This window comes from Anomaloglossus baeobatrachus, chromosome 4 (genome assembly GCF_048569485.1).
Source record: "Anomaloglossus baeobatrachus isolate aAnoBae1 chromosome 4, aAnoBae1.hap1, whole genome shotgun sequence".
NCBI lineage: Eukaryota > Metazoa > Chordata > Amphibia > Anura > Aromobatidae > Anomaloglossus > Anomaloglossus baeobatrachus.
Window position 1 is genome coordinate 490,629,675 of NC_134356.1, and position 20,166 is coordinate 490,649,840.

Here is a 20,166-nt window from a genome sequence, read left to right on the forward strand (position 1 = left end):
AGTGATTTCGAGGCGGCGGCGTACTTCCTGCTGGTACCATGTATGAATGGTGTTACTCCATGAGATTACTGCAGGGCTCCCTCTAGTGGATAGGCTGCCTGCTGGCTACATATATGAATGGTGTTACTCCCTGAGATTACTGCAGGGCTCCCTCTAGTGGATAGGCTGCCTGCTGGCTACATCTATGAATGGTGTTACTCCCTGAGATTACTGCAGGGTTCCCTCTAGTGGATAGGCTGCCTGCTGGCTACATCTATGAATGGTGTTACTCCCTGAGATTACTGCAGGGCTCCCTCTAGTGGATAGGCTGCCTGCTGGCTACATGTATGAATGGTGTTACTCCCTGAGATTACTGCAGGGCTCCCTCTAGTGGATACGCTGCCTGCTGGCTACATCTATGAATGGTGTTATTCCCTGAGATTACTGCAGGGCTCCCTCTAGCGGATACGTTGCCTGCTGGCTACATCTGTGAATGGTGTTACTTCCTTAGATTACTGCAGGGCTCCCTCTAGTGGATATAAAGTAAACCAACACAATTTTCTTTCTCAGCTACCACAAGGAACTGATGAAAACTGGCTGCAGAAACTCTACAACAATTACATCAACAAGAACCCATTGTTTGAAAAGCCAAGAATGTCCAATAGATCATTTATTATCCAGCACTTTGCAGATAAGGTAAATTGACAGAATAAGCGGAGCAGCTATACTGTAACCAACGTGCATTCAGTACTGTTCATTCATTTAATCATAGATTCACTGTGCCAAGGATATAGTTCGCCTCACAGTACTGCAAACATTCTAAAAATACTTTAGACATTTATTATATTCTGCTTTTATATGTGTCTCCGATATTATATAGTCATATACAGACTGATGTAAATAAAATATATACTTATATAGAAAAATTGAGATTGTTATTGGTACAAAATGGTCAGCATTGAAAAGAATATTATGCACATGCCATTATTAATAGTATTTCAAAATCTGTCTGTACTTATATTTTACAATATCGGTCATATCAATAACAATTACATCAATCATTAGCAATTACAGGATTTTAGACTAGTAGACCCCAATTATTTCCTGTAATGTAAAATAAAAAAATGAGATAGTATTCACAACTCCTCGGGTCCAACACCGGCTCTCCGCCTCAACTCTGGTTTCATTGTTGTGGCTGCAGACGTGACGTCACATCAATAGCTCGGATCACTGCTGCCGCCAGTTACAGAGCTCAGCAGCTTGTGCCATTTACATCATCCAAAACTCTGAGACCAAGCAGTGGCAGAGAGCCGGTGCTCGCCCCATAGAGGGAGAGCATTATCTAATTTCACTATTTTATATTTCAGGAAACGTTTGGGGTCCACTTTTCTGAAATAAATCGTACTCATGGAGGACAATTATTGTTATGTTATACTTTGAGGATTTGTCTTCCAGGAATGATAATGCTAGTTTTAAATTTAAATAATTCCAAACAATTCAGCACCACTTTAAAAGGGGACGGGGAATGAGATTAATTGACGTGCCTGATCTAATTTAATCTGCAGCCCAATCTAATCATGTGTCAGTATGGCTGAAGACTGAAGATATACAACTCCCAAGACCTGTGTTTCATCTCACAAGAGCTGTATCACATACCTCAGTCAGATGGTTGTAATGTGTGAAGAAATATTTTAATGAATGTTGTGCTTGACAAGGAGGTCTCAAGCTTTATCCCCCCTCCTTTGTTAATCTGACAGCTTTACATCCATGCATGGAGACTGACTTTGCCCAACTGGAAAACAAATTTACATCGAGGAGAATTAACCTGGATATCCTGAAAATAACCCTGTTGTGCTCAGCAAGGAAGAAATACATTTCTTTACATAGGATAGCCTGACTGAAGTATGTGTAATACAGCTCGTCAGTTGACACACAGGTCTTGGGAGCTATATATCTCCAGCCTGCAGGTCATACTTACACGTGACTAGGTCAGTCTGCAGTTTAAATTGTACCAGGGACGCCATTTTATCTCATTATCGGAGAAACCCTTTAAATGAAAAGGTTATTCCCAAAATAGCAATTCATAGGACTTTCTGATTACTCTGCTGGAACCCCTGCAATTCCAAGAATGGCCCCATGCAGAACCATGTTTTAACTAGAGTGGAGGTACACATACTTCGCCTCCACTTTTATCATTGTCTATGGGACTGCTGGAAATAGCGGAGCGCTGTACTTGGCTTTCTCTAGTCAATGGAGTCAGCATCAGCCCCTCCACTCACTCTATTTAATAACTGCAGAGCCCTTTTCTCTGGATCACTGAGGGTCCCAGTAGTTGGACCCCCAGCTATGAAAAAGTTATCTCCAATCTTACAGCTAGGGGATAACTTGCTTTTTTGGGAATAACGTTTTAAGACAAGCAATAAATATAGAAAGACATACTGAAAAAACTTACAAACACCTAACAGTAAAACAAAAAAGGAGCACACACTTCTTGCATTAAAAATGGCTTGTGTGATTCAGCATTGTGGCAGATATTACATTGATGGGCTACATATTATCTATATCTTAACACTAGAAGTCCCAGAGAGGGGTCATTTGACATTTATACCATTGGAACCCTACAGAGCTGGAAATTCCTGGGACTTCTATTAAAAGAAAAAAGTAGCAAGGTTTCTAACAAACATACAGTTATTCCACTGATTCTGTGATATTATAGTGTGTGTAATTATTTTATTGCATGTGTATTATATCAGTATAAATTACAGCAGTGTTATCATTGGTTTTACTTTGCATTTACATTTGCCTTAATCTTTCGTGATCTCTAGAGGTAAAATTCAACAATATATAAAGGCTGAATTCACAAATGCAGATTTTGATGCACCAAAACCGAACCAAATTAGGAGTGGATCCTGTAGGAACTTAAAGAAAAGACTTTTGTCTGTTGGATGCACTGTTTAAAAAACTGCATCACAAACTAATGAGGGAATTGCATCAAAAACTGCATGTGTGAATGCAGCCATTACTGGATTCAAAGAAGCGGCTTTGTTTCAAGCCTATCTTTTATAGGAACAATGATAGCATAAACCTGTAAGATCTAAGTAGGTTTCTTATGAAATTCACAGGTAGAATATAAGTGTGATGGATTTCTGGAGAAGAATCGTGACACGGTTTATGAAGTTTTAATAGATCTGCTAAAAACTAGTAAGGTTTGTATGTTTCTCATTATATGATTTAGTTTAGCTATGTTTTCAGCTTGTTGTTCCTCATTTATTATATTTATATAGCCTCGCTGCACACCATGATTAGGTATACGTTGCAGAAGAGTCAAGTCTGTTAATAACAAATATTGGGCATCAACTGAATTCTTTATTACCCAATCTGTTTTACTTTTTTTTGCCAAATACCATGTTTCGATACAAAGCAAATAAAAGCAAGTATGATTGTGATAGGGGAAACAACTTGACTAAAGGGTGCTTTACACGAGACGATCTATCGTGCGATAGATCGTCGGGGTCACGGTTTTTGTGACGCACATCCGTTATCGCTTGCGACGTCGGGCTGTGTGACACCTCCGAGCGACGCAGTATCGCTCACAAATCGTGAGTCGTGTACTCGTCGCTAGGTAGTAGGTACTACAGTAGTATTGATCCAATGTTGAAAGAGTGAAAATGTCATCATCTGTGTTGTATTGAAAATAATAGTGTTTTCACAAACATGAGTTAAGCCTCAAATCTTTATAACAGTTTTTACTTCCATGCATTGGGAACATTGCACATTGTTTTCTCAATCAAAAATGAACATTGGGCTACTCAAAAAAATAGCAGTATCTGATTTGTCTTTACATACTCAAAATCTGTCCTCTTTTTATTAAGGATTTAGCATTCCTGTGAATCACTAACCTAATATTTAGTTGTATAACCACACAGTTTTTTAGATCTGCTTCACATCTATGTTGCATAGAGTCAACCAACTTCTGGCACTTGTCATCTGTTATTCCAGCCCAGGATGCTTTGACTAGATCCCGCAATTTAGCTGCATTTGTTGGCTTTGCATCAGAAACAGCAACAACAAGTGTTCTATCAAATTAAAGTCCAGGGATTGGGCTGACCACTCCATAACCTCAATTTTGTTGGACTGTAACCAAGTTTTGCTTGTTTACTGGTGTGTTTAGAGTCATTGTCTTGTTGAAACACCCATTTCAAGGGCATTTCCTTTTCAGCGTAAGGCAACGTGTATTTTGATGTATGCAAACTGGTCCATAATCTTTGGTATAATAGGCACGGCACCATAGTAAGAGAAATATGCCCATATCATGATGCTTTCACCACCATGCTTTACTGTCTTCAGGGTGTCCTGTGGCTTGAATTTAGAGTTTTGGGGTCGTCTAAAGAACTGACTTGGACCCAAAGAGATCAATTTTGCTTTCATCGGTCCACAAAATGTTTCTCCATTTTTCTTTAGGCCAGTTGATGTGTTCTTTGGCAATTTGTATCCACTTCAGTATATGTCTATTTTTAACAGTGGGGCTTTGTAGGGACTTTTTGCTGATAGATTAGCTTCACGCAGGTGTCTTCTAGCTGTCACAGTGCTCACAGGTAACTTGAAACTGTCTTTGATCATCCTGGGACTGATCATTGGCTGAGCCTTTGCGATTCTGACTATTCTTCCACCCTTTTGATTGGTCATCTATCGTTTTCTTACATGTCTCTCTGTTTTTGCTTTCCATTTTAAAGCATTGGAGATCATTTTAGCTGAACAGCCGATCAGTGTCTGCACTTCGTTATAAATTTTACCCTTTCCAATCAACTTTTTAATCAAAGTACGCTGTTCTTCTGAACAATGTCTTTGAATGACCCATATTTCTCAGGCTTTCAAGGATAAATGCATATACAACATGTGCCGGCTTCACTCTTAAATAAGGGACAGTTGATTCACACCGCGGCTTCACAGAATGATTGGCCACACTCATTTATCTCCACACTGCTATTATTTTGAACACACCCCTTTTCAATTAATTATTCAAATACACAGACTCAAGAACCTGCAGATCATGAATGCCGAGTCTGGGGGATTTCCAAAAATCTACTGCATCAACTGGTAAATTGTTTGATATGTGATAATATACCGTATTTTTCGGACTATAAGACGCACCGGACCATAAGACGCACCCTGGTTTTAGAGGAGGAAAATTAAAATTTTAAGCAAAAAATGTGGTCATGATACACTGTTATGGGGCGAGGATCGGCTGCTGACACTGTTATGGGGGTAATGTCCCCAAATTCTCTACTAAGGAACCCTAGCCAGGTAATGATCCTCCTGCCTTGTATATACAGCATATGTCCCTCATCCTGGTATAGCCCCCATCCTGCTATATACTGTCATCCTGGCATATGGCCGCATCCTGCTATATACTGGCATATGGCCGCATACTGCTATATACTGGCATATGGCCGCATACTGCTATATACTGGCATATGGCCCCATCCTGCTATATAACCCATCCTGGCATATGGCCCCATCCTGCTATATACCGCCATCCTGCTATATACCCGCATCCTGCTCATATACCCGCATCCTGCTCATATACCCGCATCCTGCTCATATACCCCCATCCTGCTCATATACCCCCATCCTGCTATATACCCCCATCCTGATATATTTCCTCATCCTGCTATATACCCCCATCCTGCTATATACCCCCATCCTGCTATGCACCCCCATCCTGGTATACGGCCCGCATCCTGTGGCACATAAAAAAAAATAATCGTTCATACTCACCTTACCTTACTCCCTGCAGCATCGCTCCTACTCCGTCTGTGTCAGCAGCAGCACTGGAGTGTGGAGCCGGCCACGATCCCTTCAGAATCGCGATATCCTCCTGTCTGTGCCAGCGGCGGGTGCATGTGGACACGTGCGCATAGCAATGACATCATCCCTGTGAGCACCGCTAGATTCCACACAGCCGCTGCTGACACAGACAGGAGGACATTGCAGTGCTGCAGGGATCGTGGCCAGTGAGTTATACTGATTTACTGCCCACCGCGCTGATGATGATACGCGGGGAGTAGTGAATACAGCTGCACATGATCACTCCAGGCTGTAGTTGCCAGGGGTGATCATGCGGGCAGGCTGTTTAATATACGCGCATTAACTGCCCATCACCCCGCCCACCTGTCAGCGCTGAGAGATGATGGGCGGGATGATGGGCGTGCATATTAAATGAGCAGGTCCACGTGGTCACGGCAGGCTGCTACAGCCTGCTCGTGCCGCCGATGACCCGCTCCACCGCAGCACCCTCATTCCCCGCAGACCTACATTCAGACTATAAGACGCACCCCCCAATTTCCCCCAACATTTGGGGGAAAAAAGTGTGTCTTAGGCCCTTTGCGCACTTACCGGTTTTTCCCCGTGGATTTCCTGCGGTTTTGCTGCATGTTTCGCTGCAGAAAATGTTCATAACATCTCTGCAGTGATTCACCAGCAAAACCTATGTAAAAAAAAAATGCTGTGCGCACTTTCTTCACGATTTTTTGCACTCCTAAAACAAAAGGATCTGAAATCAATTTTTTTTCATGCATTTACTTCAACATATCTACTGGAAACGAGTAATGTGCCGTAGTTACCGTCCTTTTGTTAACATTTTTCTCCTGAGCACCTACATGTGGTGATGCGAGGTCTTTTTCTCTACAATTGAACACAGACACACACAGACATCACAGACATAGAACACAGACATAGAACACAGACACAGACATATAGAATACACATAGAAAGCAAACGGAAATATAGAAAACAAAACACGTGGGCTCCGCCGTATTTTTACCTTTCAGCCGAGGTAAGCACACAGCGGCGGCCTGGTATTCTCAGGCTGGGGAGGACGAGGGGCAGGGTTAATGTCCCCCGCCTCCCTCCCACCTCCCGCAGCCGAGAATATCAGCCGCAGCTGCCCCGGGACTGTCGCATCCATTATGCGGCAGTACCGGAGTGTCCCCAGCTCTTCCTGCTGCCGTGATGCGGTGGCAGACAGGGTAATAAGGAGTTAATGGCGGCGGATCACCGCCACTAAGTCCAGGCTTGATCATGGCAGCGTCTATGAGACAGCTGACATGATCAACCCGTAAGTAAAGTGAAAAAACACACACACCGAAAAATCCTTTATTTTAAATAAAACACAAAAAAGCTCCTGGTTCACCCGTTTATTAACCCCCCCGAAACACACAGCTCCGGCGTAATCCACGTCCTGCGATGCTTGCATCCAGCCGCGACTGACACTGACACACTGCTGAATGCAGCCTCGCAACGAGACAGACTGCAGAGAGGTTACCACAGGGCATTTCCCACGGCCAGTAATGTGAACTCACTACCGACCGTGAGAAATGCAGCATGTGCTCACAGGGACTCTTTGTCTCCCTGTCTATCTATCCCTCTATCTAACTATCTAGGTATCTCTCTATCTATTTTTCTATCTATCTATTTATCTATCTGCTATCTAAGAAGGAAATTACTTTTTTTTTCTTTTCAATGTGCTTTATTGCATTGAATGCATTAAAGCACATATACCAACCCGCACGCGGCAAAACCGCGGCAATACCGCGAACAATACCGCGGTAAAACCGCGTCAAACCGCATGCGGTTTTCGGGTGCGGTTTGCCGCAGTTTTTTACCGCGGGTGCAGTAATTTTTCAGACCCTGCAGAATTTTCTTAAGAAAATTCCGTTTTCCAGTGCGCACAGGGCCTTATAGTCCGAAAAATACGGTAATTTATGCTAAAAACAGTGATATCTATATTTTAATTACAGGATAGAAAGAGCTGTTAAATACTACCTGTAATGTGTCCCGGCATGAGTTCCTTTATATTTTAAGATATTACTAACATATACATTTTTTCCAATTGAAGCATTGCATATGTTATGGGAACTATTGTGTCTCTGCATATTTACACTTGTTCTTATACAATAGTAAAATCTAGATTTAGAAAATATGAAAGCATAATTAATAAGTGATCTGAGTGTTAGGGAATAATTATCATTCTCTATGTTAATATATTTCCCATAGTGATTACCATATGTTTTAAGCATGAAAAGGGAAACAACGCTGTTCTTTTTTTTAACAATTCCAGTTCCAGCTTTGTGCGCACTTTTTTCAAGATAACAGTGTAACCACAAAATCTTACAGTGCAGCGATAAAGGTAAAATCTGCAAGGCCTGTGATCAAGTCAACAAACAAGGAGTTAAGAATGACCGTGGGCAACAAGGTACTGTACATTTTGTGGTGTATACATTATGTAGCCATGTAAACAATTCCTTCACCCTCATTAAGATTTTGACTTTTCTTTTGTCTGCTTTATGTATTTGCCTTTTTCAGTTATAACAAAAATAGTTTGTGAAATTTATCATTTCTGGCGGTGAAAATTATCAGTTTTTATAGGAAATGCACTAAGTCCCTACTGATGTGTAGAGAGGAGCGAACCCCCGATTCGTTGTTTGGTATTGAAACCGAACGCCGACTTTACAAAAAAACCCAGAGTTTGGGTGCTTACGTTTGAACACCACTCGCACGCGTGCTTCGGTATGCTTCGTCCTCAGCCGATCTGTGATCTGTTTATGGCTGACTGCATATGGGCGGAGACTCAAACTGCCCAATTAGTGACTTCCAGTGGGGTTCAGGTCAAGGTTTACAATAAGGGTAAAAATGTACTTGAGTAATGAAAGTAAGATTAGGACAGCAAGACGAGCTTTGTCAGGTGGTTTGTAGTGTGGTGATGTCAAAAGGATTCTTATGGGTGCTTAAAGAGAACCAACCATCAGGATTTTTATATATAAAATAAAGCCAGTGCTATACTGGCACTAGGATGCTGAATGTAAGCATAGCTTGTGTTCAGAGATTGGAGGTTTTATTTCAGAAATATGTGCAAGTAAAGTTCCAGCAATGCACTGCGATTTGATTGATAGCAGCTACAGAATATCTAATATGTGGGTCTGATTTTACTATCTATTCCCACCCATGTCTGCTGCCTGGCCTTGGTAGATGCTAGACTGTATGGGCTCCTTCCAATTAGCAGTAATTTCTGTCACGTGATAGGGGTGTGTTTGAAATGCAGCCCATACAGTCTAGCATCTACCAGGGTCAGGGAGGCAGACAGGGATAGGAATAGATAGCAAAACCTGACCCACATATTAGATATTCTATAGCTGCTATCAATCAAATAGCAGTGTGTCGCGGGCGGAGGAGGGGACGCCGCGCTCTCCCACTGCTCGGGTCCGGCTGCCGCGGCCTGCTGCTCCTCGGTGGCTCGAGCGATGGGCCGGATCCCGGGGACTCTAGCGGCGCTCCTCGCCCGTGAGTGAAAGGGGGTTTTTGGGTGTGGGGATTGTTTATTGTCCGTGACGCCACCCACGGTTGTGGTGATTGAGTGTACACTACCGCTGCTCTGGCTGGGGAGCCCGGGAGTGATGGTGTGGAGCAGCCAGTTGTTGTGTTGCCCCTCCGTGGGAAGGGGTTGGTGATCCCGGGGCCCAGTGATGGGGTTGGGATGGTGGGCAGGCGGGTAGGGGGGCCTGTGGAGGTGCAGGGGCGCAGGGGCAGCGCTGTGCCGCACGGCACGGAGGTACTCACTCAGCCAGTAAACACGACACAGTTCTCGGTAAACAAACGACTGGTTGGACGGGTCCCTCAGACGGTTGCGTTGCTGATATCCCCTGCAGTTGACGGTGACGGTGTCTTCCCTGCACCTATGTGTTGTTGTTTGGTAGCGATGGGTTCCCACCGGTAACCCGCTCCCCAGCTTGGATATGAGCCGGAGGAGCTCCACTCTTGCCCGCAGGCGCTGGCCCTGGGAAACTGGTGCCTTGGCGGTGGCGGTGTCTCCCCTTAACGGTCGGACTGTTGCCTTCAATCGGGACTTGGTTGTTGGGAGACAGTCGTCCCCTTCACTGACGGATTTGGCAAATTATGGCGACTCCTAGCCTTGCCGGGATCCGAAAGGCCCCTGCCCTGGTGCTGACTAATCTTCGTATACCGCTCCGGTACCGCCGGGCAACCACCCGTCCACGGTCCTTTCGGCAACCTCCGATCAGTCTCGCCTGCAGACGGTCACCGCCGTCTGCCAACCTTGCTGTCTCAGTCCGGGGCACACACCCGGACTAACTTCAGGCTTCTTGCTGTCACTACTCCTCCTTTCCTCCTTTACCACTTCACTTCACTTCCTTTCACTTTCAACTCTAACACTCATCTGCCTGGTTTTCCCGCCTCCAGAGCTGTGAACTCCTTGGCGGGTGGAGCCAACCGCCTGGCCCACCCCCTGGTGTGGACACCAGCCCCTGGAGGAAGGCAACAAGGATTTATGTTTTGACTTTGTGTGTACCTGCAGGGAATGTGGGGTGCGTGTGGTGTTGTGACCTGTGATCCCTGGCTTGCCCAGGGCGTCACATTCCCCCTTAGCAAAACGCAGACCGTCCTCGGGCTGCCCGTCCAACACCGGTTTTATTTTCCTTTTGTTTTTCTGAAAAAAGTAGAAAACGGTAACATATTTACAATTTATGACATCATCCCACATCGGGAGGCACATTTCTTAAACTTTACGGTAACAAACGGTTGCGACTGCCGCTCTCTCCCACCCAAGTAACCTGGCCCTGATGCTGCCCCTAAAACCCAGGCAGCACCCCTTGACCCCAGTCCAGCACAAGTTACCCGAGCGGGATCTGTCCTTCCCCTCCAGAGGGTAGCCACCGGTTCCTGTGGTGGCTGGGCCCCAGCCGGCTCTACTGCGGGCCCTCCCTCCAACCTGCCTCTCCGGAGGCGGTAACGGTAGCTGCAACAAACAGATTTTTATTTACATCCCACTAACGTTTGTGGTTGCCCTGCAAGTTCACGGGCTTGTCCATAAGGAGTCCCTTATGCAACTTTTTAAACGGTCCCCACGGGGACAACGGTGTCGGCAACGGCCGGTTCTCTCAATCACGGTAGGACAATCAGGTAACTGTTCGGTTTCATTTCTTATCATCATTTTAAACTTTCAAACATAAACAGGCAAACTTCGGTCTCGGCGGGGAGCTCACCCGGGCCGCAGTCTTCAAAGGCTACTCCTCCTCGTTTCCCCCAGAGCTTGGGTGCTCCGGTTGCGGGGATTCCCGCGCTCCAATTCGAGGACGCCGCCATCTCTCCATTCGTGTCCCTGTCTTTATAGCTGCGTTTACATGCAGCCAGCCGCCATCGCGTCCCCCTTAGCTTCTTTCCGGCCCCTCCTCTATCGGGGCGGGGTTTTGGCCTTCGCGCCTCTGCTACTCGAGAAGACGCTCGAGCAGGAACTCTTCGCGCCAAAGATGGCGGCTTCTGAAATTTTTCTGCCGGACACCTCCGGCGGTAACAAGGCGCACCTCTACCAGATGGCAGAGCGGTAAGATCCTGTTCGTGACGCCAAGTTGTCGCGAGCGGAGGAGGGGACGCTGCGCTCTCCCACTGCTCGGGTCCGGCTGCCGCGGCTGCCGCGGCCTGCTGCTGCTCGGTGGCTCGAGCGATGGGCCGGATCCCGGGGACTCTAGCGGCGCTCCTCGCCCGTGAGTGAAAGGGGGTTTTTGGGTGTGGGGATTGTTTATTGTCCGTGAGGCCACCCACGGTTGTGGTGATTGAGTGTACACCACCGCTGCTCTGGCTGGGGATCCCGGGAGTGATGGTGTGGAGCAGCCAGTTGTTGTGTTGCCCCTCCGTGGGTAGGGGTTGGTGATCCCGGGGCCCAGTGATGGGGTTGGGATGGTGGGCAGGCAGGTAGGGGGGCCTGTGGAGGTGCAGGGGCAGCGCTGTGCCGCACGGCACGGAGGTACTCACTCAGCCAGTAAACCCGACACAGTTCTCGGTAAACAAACGGCTGGTTGGACGGGTCCCTCAGACGGTTGCGTTGCTGATATCCCCTGCAGTTGACAGTGACGGTCTCTTCCCTGTATCTATGTGTTGTTGTTTGGTAGCGATGGGTTCCCACCGGTAACCCGCTCCCCAGCTTGGATATGAGCCGGAGGAGCTCCACTCTTGCCCGCAGGCGCTGGCCCTGGGAAACTGGTGCCTTGGCGGTGGCGGTGTCTCCCCTTAACGGTCGGACTGTTGCCTTCAATCGGGACTTGGTTGTTGGGAGACAGTCGTCCCCTTCACTGACGGATTTGGCAAATTATGGCGACTCCTAGCCTTGCCGGGATCCGAAAGGCCCCTGCCCTGGTGCTGACTAATCTTCGTATACCGCTCCGGTACCGCCGGGTCACCACCCGTCCACGGTCCTTTCGGCAACCTCCAATCAGTCTCGCCTGCAGACGGTCACCGCCGTCTGCCAACCTTGCTGTCTCAGTCCGGGGCACACACCCGGACTAACTTCAGGCTTCTTGCTGTCACTACTCCTCCTTTCCTCCTTTACCACTTCACTTCACTTCCTTTCACTTTCAACTCTAACACTCATCTGCCTGGTTTTCCCGCCTCCAGAGCTGTGAACTCCTTGGCGGGTGGAGCCAACCGCCTGGCCCACCCCCTGGTGTGGACACCAGCCCCTGGAGGAAGGCAACAAGGATTTCTGTTTTGACTTTGTGTGTACCTGCAGGGAATGTGGGGTGCATGTGGTGTTGTGACCTGTGACCCCTGGCTTGCTCAGGGCGTCACAAGTGCGTTTCAGAAACTTTAATTGGACATATCTCTGAAATAAAACCTCCAATCTCAGAACACAAGCTAATCTCAGCATCCTAGTGCCAGTATAGCACTGGCTTTACTTTATATATGAAAATTCTCATGGTTGGTTCTCTTTAAAGGGTTTGAACCAGATTTGTAAGTAATCGGTTACCTAATGATAATTGTGGGCCCCGAAAATCCTGGGAATGGTGCTTTATTGTTCCCCATCTGAATGAAGCTGAGGTTGAGCATGTATACCTGCACTGTATTCTTTACCCCCCCCCCTCCCCGGAGCTAGCTGGGTACAGGGATCCCTGTGTTTGGACCACTAACAATCAATAAGGTATTCCCTATCCTATGGATCGGGATAGCCTAAAAAGTTAGTACAAACTGTTTCATTTTTCCCTGTGATATGGAATCACATCCTCTATGTTCACTAACAAGCGGACATTTTGTAATGTGGCAAAACATTCTAAACATAGATAATACGTAACAAACCAGAAACGCATCTTCTCACTCCTCCTATGTTCTTTCTTCCTCTTGTCCTTCACTTCTGTAGCCGTTCTTCATGATGACTGGGAATGTGCTACACATATGCATAACAGAAAAGTAGCAACAGCCCAATTATGTTAGTGAGATCATAGAAAAGAAGATATAGCCGCATGAAAGCCTTTGTTGCTCTTTTCCCCTGTAGCAGCTTGTATAATGCAGCCCGCGTGTTCTGTGCATCATATGTCATGGCTTTCTCTGTCATTTCAGTTTCGCAGCTCTCTGTGTTTACTGATGGAGACACTTAATGCCACCACTCCGCATTATGTCCGATGCATAAAACCCAATGATGACAAGCTTCCTTTTGAGTAAGTATGAAGCTAAAGCAGCAGCTTCTATATTTTATGGATATGCAATAATCAGACACAACATTAAACAGCTCTATTCTACCAAGGCTTGATCCTAGCAAGAACTTGAAAGTGCTTAATGCTATCTGGCTCCAAGACATTCGTAGAAGACCCTGTAAATTGTGAGATGGGATCTCCATGGATTGAATTTGTGTCTCCAGTATATTTTACAAATGCTCCATGGATTGAGATCTGTGGAACTTGAAGGTCAAGTCAACACTTTGAACTTCTTGTTGTGTTCATTAAATTACTTTTCAATAATTTTGCAATGTAGTAGGGTTCATTATGCTCCATATGGGCAATATTTGTCACCCGCCAAAACTGAGAATTAACTATTCCGGCATTCATATGGTGGACCTACCACTATAACAATCATATATTGTGCTGAAGATTGTACTGAAGATTTTATTAACCTCATTTTGTGTACAACTGTTTTATTACATATGTAAATGAGGGGTCCTCAGTGCATCCTTAGCGTGGCCTAGGACTCAGTGCACCGTTCCGCTTCCTCAATTACCATCATCTTACCCTTCAATTATGGTGATTAACAGCGTTCGCTTTGGATCACTGCCTGATCGAATTCCCCAGCTTTGCACACACTGACACTGGCTGAGAGTACACAGTGTCAGTGCATGCTTATTACACTCCTGAGTGACACTGTTCACACCTTCATCTCCTTCTACTGTCAGCATCGGCCGTCCGCTGCTTTGTGATCTTGTGTATAGTGAGGTGCCTATTCTGAGGAGAGAGATGAACATGGCTACAAGTCTTTGTATGCACGCTATCATTTTCCTGTCCGCAGCTGCGTGATGCTGCTTGCAGTGAGCAGCTGTCTCGGACGTGTACCGCCCCAGCAACGGTCGAACCACTCAGATCCGGACGTCGCTACTTGAGGCTCGAGGGTCTCTGGACCCGGGGGCTCGGAGTCGTGCCGAAACATGATGGGGGGTTATTTACAGGGGATTTTAGATAGTTTGTGATGCCACCCATGGTGTGCAGTAATAGGGAGTACTGCCGCTGCCGTTGGGAGTCCCCGGGTGATGGCGTGGGGCAGCTAGATGACATTACCCTTCATGGGTACGGAAAGCCCCGGGACTCTGGATGGTGAAATGGAGTGCAGGGGGAGCGCAGGCTCGCTGGTTGCAGGGGTTAATCAGGTACTCACTCTGAAGGAAAGCAGATGCTGACAATGTGGTAAACCAAGTCTCTGGGTGCCACTGCCCTCTTGGGGAGCTCGTCCGGGTTCCGTTCCCTGCAGCACTGCTTGGTGGTCTGTGGCTTGCCTCCGTGCACAGTATTTTAAAGTGTCCAGATGGCCCGTAAGCTTGGAGTTTTCCGGGCCCCGCTCCCTACTATGAGTAGCAGAGGAGCTTGCTCTCAGTAGCTCACGCTTGGAATTTCAGTGGGCTGTTTTGCTTGGAAAGCCCTATCCTCCTCGTTGCACTAATGCCCCCGATCTCTGAGCTTCGTGGGAACAGTCCATATAGGCCCTGTCCTCCGCAGGTTAATAGCCAGGTTGCTTAAAGCTTCTCCCCGACCTAGGGTCCATGTACCCCAACGTGCCTTCGGTCCCAGCCCGGCTATTGAACTGCGGCTGCTGGCTATCCTCCAAGACTAGCCAGGCACCCATTCCCAATCTCCCGCGACCGGGTCTCCAACTCCACCGGGTCCAGACCACCGTCTGCGACCTAATCTGCTTTTCCCCTGGAAGCTCCAACTCCCAGCTTCCTCCGAGCTCCTCACAGCTCGAGGGCTACCACTCCACTCTTTGCTCCCCTGTAGCTGACTGACTTGTCACCTCCCACCTTCCTGCCTGACCCCTAGGTGGGCGGCCCTATTCCAGCTTAGCAGCCCACTGGTGTGCCTGACAGGGTGTGGTGTGAGGTGGGACTAGGATTTGTAGATGCTGGTGGAGGCAATACTGCAAGATAGGAACCCAGAACCATGGGGGTTGAGTCCTGCACTGGGAGATAAAGAGCATGTGTGACGCCCTGGCCTATCAGGTCGTCACAAGGGTGCTATGCAATCTGCCCTTCTGCATGGTACCTGCTCCTCCTTGGTTATGGGTCCTGTCTCTTTGGTGTTGCTCAGAACAGGTATACACAAATCCTGAGGAACATTCTGCACCACACCCACCAGACACCCATTGGGCAGCCTGAGGGGAATAGGGCCGCCCAGATGGAGGGATGGTAGAAGGAGGGCCAGAAGTGTCAGTGAGTAGGAGAGTTCGAGCGCAGCAGTGTCAGTGAAAGATCACACTGCGGAGCTGGGCTCTTGTACCTGTCCCAGGTGCCAGACGTTGGCCTGGCCTTGAAGGAGCTGGAACCCCGGTCACAGGGTGTAGTGGCAAGGGGCACGGTACTGCCACGGAGGGTAGTTCGGCGGCCTTGTGCTACAACCAAGCAGGGTGCAGGGCACGACGAGGTACGCGGACCCTAGGCTGGGAAGTAGCTTCACGCAGCCCAGTAATTTACCTGACGAGGATGGAGTCTTCACGAGCTGTTCTCCACCCGCTCCAAAATCGGGGTACTAGCGCAACGAGGGGGATAGGACTTCCCAAACCGTCCAGAAAATCCCAAGCATGAACCCTGAGAGCAAGCTCACTCCGTTAGCCACACAGGTGAGCGGGACCCGAGTAGTTTCAGGCAAAAGGGATCCACAAAGAGTAAACACAGTGTCAAGGGACAAGGCTTCAGAGCAACCAGCAACGCCAAAAGGGCACGGACCCAGCGTGCTCCAACAACATCTGCAGGGCATTCAGGACTTTGATTTACCTGTTGTCGGTGTCAGAATTTCTGGACTGTGTGAGTACGTTGTGCCCCTTTCCTCCCGACGGGTCCCCATCCTTCCACTACCGAGCCCCGGGACACCTTCCCCCTGCCCACGGACAGGTTAACATCACAAGCTGTCATCCCATTGCTCCTGGGCGCTCCCCTAAACGCAGCAGAGGTGGTATCACCCATTACCACGACCCGTGGGTGGCGTCACAAATTTTATTTTTCACCCCTTGTATATAACCCCTTTTCATTTGAGTGGCCGCGTGACCCCGCCTCGGGTCCGGAGACTCCTCGAGCCACTGCGGATCCGGATCCGAGCAGCCTGTCGGCTGTCGCGGGGGCGACACACATGCAGTACCCTGTGACGACCTGACTAGTCCAAGGGCGTCACACAGCCATACACGCAGAAGAGGGTGATGAGAATGTGCACACACTGACACTCACTACAAGGGAAAGTGTGTGACACACTGTGTCTGTGTGTGGACATTCTCATCAAGGCACACATGCCCTCACTGACACTGTGTGCTCACTGTGTAAATAACTTATCAAAGTAACATCTAAATGAATGGACATAAACAAGATAATCTGCATGAAAAAATAAAAGTTGTGACAGAAAAAATATCTCAATAGACAAGATGATTGATTGCTCTCAGTGAGAGAATCACAATTATAATTTTAACTCAATAGACACCGACAACTTTTTTCTCTGCTCAGTGGTTTAATGCTGATGCTAAAGCATTGATTGTATGCATTTTCAACAGTAGATAGGTGTCAGCATGGGCATTCTGACTGGTCTGTGACTTTGCAGTCTCCTAGAGAGCAAGCAAAGCACTTCATATCTTACTTTTTTTGTGAACTAAATAGAAATATAATAAAGTATTACACCAAATAGAAGAAGAACATTCTCAGAAAGGTGGAGGTTTTCACATAGTATTTCCCCAAAATATAATGACAGCACCAGTGGCTACATACCAAAGCTTGTATCTTGGGATACACACAGCTCATCATAACATAACATTGGTCTCAATTTCATACATACTTTCATCTGTCCTTTGATGATCCTCAGAATAATGAATGTAATGTCTTTGGAAGAATCACATGCAAGGGAAGAATACTTAACATAGGGCCAAGATTTAAGGGTTTTTTTTGTTCTATATATGTACACAATATGGATGACATGGATTGTCATCAAGATCCGCTGCTGGCAGCTCATTTTGCAATTGCCAATCAATGATAACCCAGATAGGCTCTATGGGAGACAAGTTCAGAAAAGCTGAAAGCCATAGCACCACATTTAGGCCAAACAGGCTGCTCACTGTACTATGAGCAACTTGTAGTCTAGTATTCTTGTATTGAAAACTAGAGCATCTTGTTCCACATGCTCGCTGTGTACCTTTCATGATATGTGGAAGAAAGTACTCTGATCAGATGAGACCAAAGTAGAACTTTTTGAGCAAAATGCAACACGTTATGTGTGCTGGAAAAGTAGCACTGCACATCACCCTGAAAACACCATCCCCACCATCAAACATGGTAGTGGCAGCATCCTGCTGTGGAGATGCTTTTTTTCAGCAGGGACAGGGAAGCTGGTCAGAGTTGATGGCAAGATGTGTGGAGCTAAATATATGGCAATCCTGGAGGAAAACCTGTTAGTCTGCAAAAGGCTTTAGACCACTGCATGAGTTCACCTTCCAGCAGGAAAACAACCTTAAACATATTGCCAGACTTACATTGGAATGGTTTAGAAAAGATCAAAGTATATTTATGTGGTTGAATGTCCAGGCCTAAATTTCCTTGAGAATCTGTGATAAGACTTGAAAATTGCTGGTCACAAACACTCTCCATCAAATCTGAGTGATCTAGAGCTATTTTGCAATGAAAAATGGGCAAAAAATTCAGCCTCTAGATGTGCAAAGTTGGTAGTCTCTATATCCCAAAAGATTTACAGCAGGAATTGCAGTGAAAGATGGTGCTATAAACTATTGATTCAGGGGAATAATTTTCAGATTTATACTTTTAAAATATTTAGAAAACCATGTATCATTTTTTTTATACGTCACCAATACTTGCTACTTTGTGTTGGTGTATCACATAAAATCCCAATAAAATACATTTTAAGTTTTTGGGTATAATGTGAAAAAATATGGAAAAGTTCACAGTGTATGAATACTTTTTGAAGGCATTGAATTAATATATAGATTTTAATTTGCAGGATTTTACTACTACATAGTTAGGTCCAGAAATATTTGGACAGTGACACAATTTTCGCGAGTTGGGTTCTGCATGCCACCACATTGGATTTGAAATGAAACCTCTACAACAGAATTCAAGTGCAGATTGTAACGTTTAATTTGAAGGTTTGAACAAAAATATCTGATAGAAATTGTAGGAATTGTACACATTTCTTTACAAACACTCCACATTTTAGGAGGTCAAAAGTAATTGGACAAATAAACCAAACCCAAACAAAATATTTTTATTTTCAATATTTTGTTGCGAATCCTTTGGAGGCAATCACTGCCTTAAGTCTGGAACCCATGGACATCACCAAACGCTGGGTTTCCTCCTTCTTAATGCTTTGCCAGGCCTTTACAGCTGCAGCCTTCAGGTCTTGCTTGTTTGTGGGTCTTTCCGTCTTAAGTCTGGATTTGAGCAAGTGAAATGCATGCTCAATTGGGTTAAGATCTGGTGATTGACTTGGCCATTGCAGAATGTTCCACTTTTTTGCACTCATGAACTCCTGGGTAGCTTTGGCTGTATGCTTGGGGTCATTGTCCATCTGTACTATGAAGCGCCGACTGATCAACTTTGCGGCATTTGGCTGAATCTGGGCTGAAAGTATATCCCGGTACACTTCAGAATTCATCCGGCTACTCTTGTCTGCTGTTATGTCATCAATAAACACAAGTGACCCAGTGCCATTGAAAGCCATGCATGCCCATGCCATCACGTTGCCTCCACCATGTTTTACAGAGGATGTGGTGTGCCTTGGATCATGTGCCGTTCCCTTTCTTCTCCAAACTTTTTTCTTCCCATCATTCTGGTACAGGTTGATCTTTGTCTCATCTGTCCATAGAATACTTTTCCAGAACTGAGCTGGCTTCATGAGGTGTTTTTCAGCAAATTTAACTCTGGCCTGTCTATTTTTGGAATTGATGAATGGTTTGCATCTAGATGTGAACCCTTTGTATTTACTTTCATGGAGTCTTCTCTTTACTGTTGACTTAGAGACAGATACACCTACTTCACTGAGAGTGTTCTGGACTTCAGTTGATGTTGTGAACGGGTTCTTCTTCACCAAAGAAAGTATGCGGCGATCATCCACCACTGTTGTCCTCCGTGGACGCCCAGGCCTTTTTGAGTTCCCAAGCTCACCAGTCAATTCCTTTTTTCTCAGAATGTACCCGACTGTTGATTTTGCTACTCCAAGCATGTCTGCTATCTCTCTGATGGATTTGTTCTTTTTTTTCAGCCTCAGGATGTTCTGCTTCACCTCAATTGAGAGTTCCTTAGACCGCATGTTGTCTGGTCACAGCAACAGCTTCCAAATGCAAAACCACACACCTGTAATCAACCCCAGACCTTTTAACTACTTCATTGATTACAGGTTAACGAGGGAGACACCTTCAGAGTTAATTGCAGCCCTTGGAGTTCCTTGTCCAATTACTTTTGGTCCCTTGAAAAAGAGGAGGCTATGCATTACAGAGCTATGATTCCTAAACCCTTTCTCCGATTTGGATGTGAAAACTCTCATATTGTAGCTGGGAGTGTGCACTTTCAGCCCATATTATATATATAATTGTATTTCTGAACATGTTTTTGTAAACAGCTAAAATAACAAAACTTGTGTCACTGTCCAAATATTTCTGGAC

General features: G+C 46.2%; 1 protein-coding gene across 2 annotated transcripts in view; it reads left to right on the plus strand.

The window, feature by feature from the left end:
- The window catches only part of MYO5C (myosin VC), a 296,937-nt gene that overhangs the window by 174,313 nt on the left and 102,458 nt on the right, over nucleotides 1-20,166 (plus strand). For both annotated transcript variants that reach the window (XM_075345779.1, XM_075345780.1), the window contains 4 exons: nucleotides 550-675; nucleotides 3,102-3,185; nucleotides 8,099-8,233; nucleotides 13,381-13,478. In XM_075345779.1, the coding sequence (XP_075201894.1) occupies nucleotides 550-675; nucleotides 3,102-3,185; nucleotides 8,099-8,233; nucleotides 13,381-13,478 (443 nt within the window). The remainder of the gene's footprint in view (nucleotides 1-549; nucleotides 676-3,101; nucleotides 3,186-8,098; nucleotides 8,234-13,380; nucleotides 13,479-20,166) is intronic.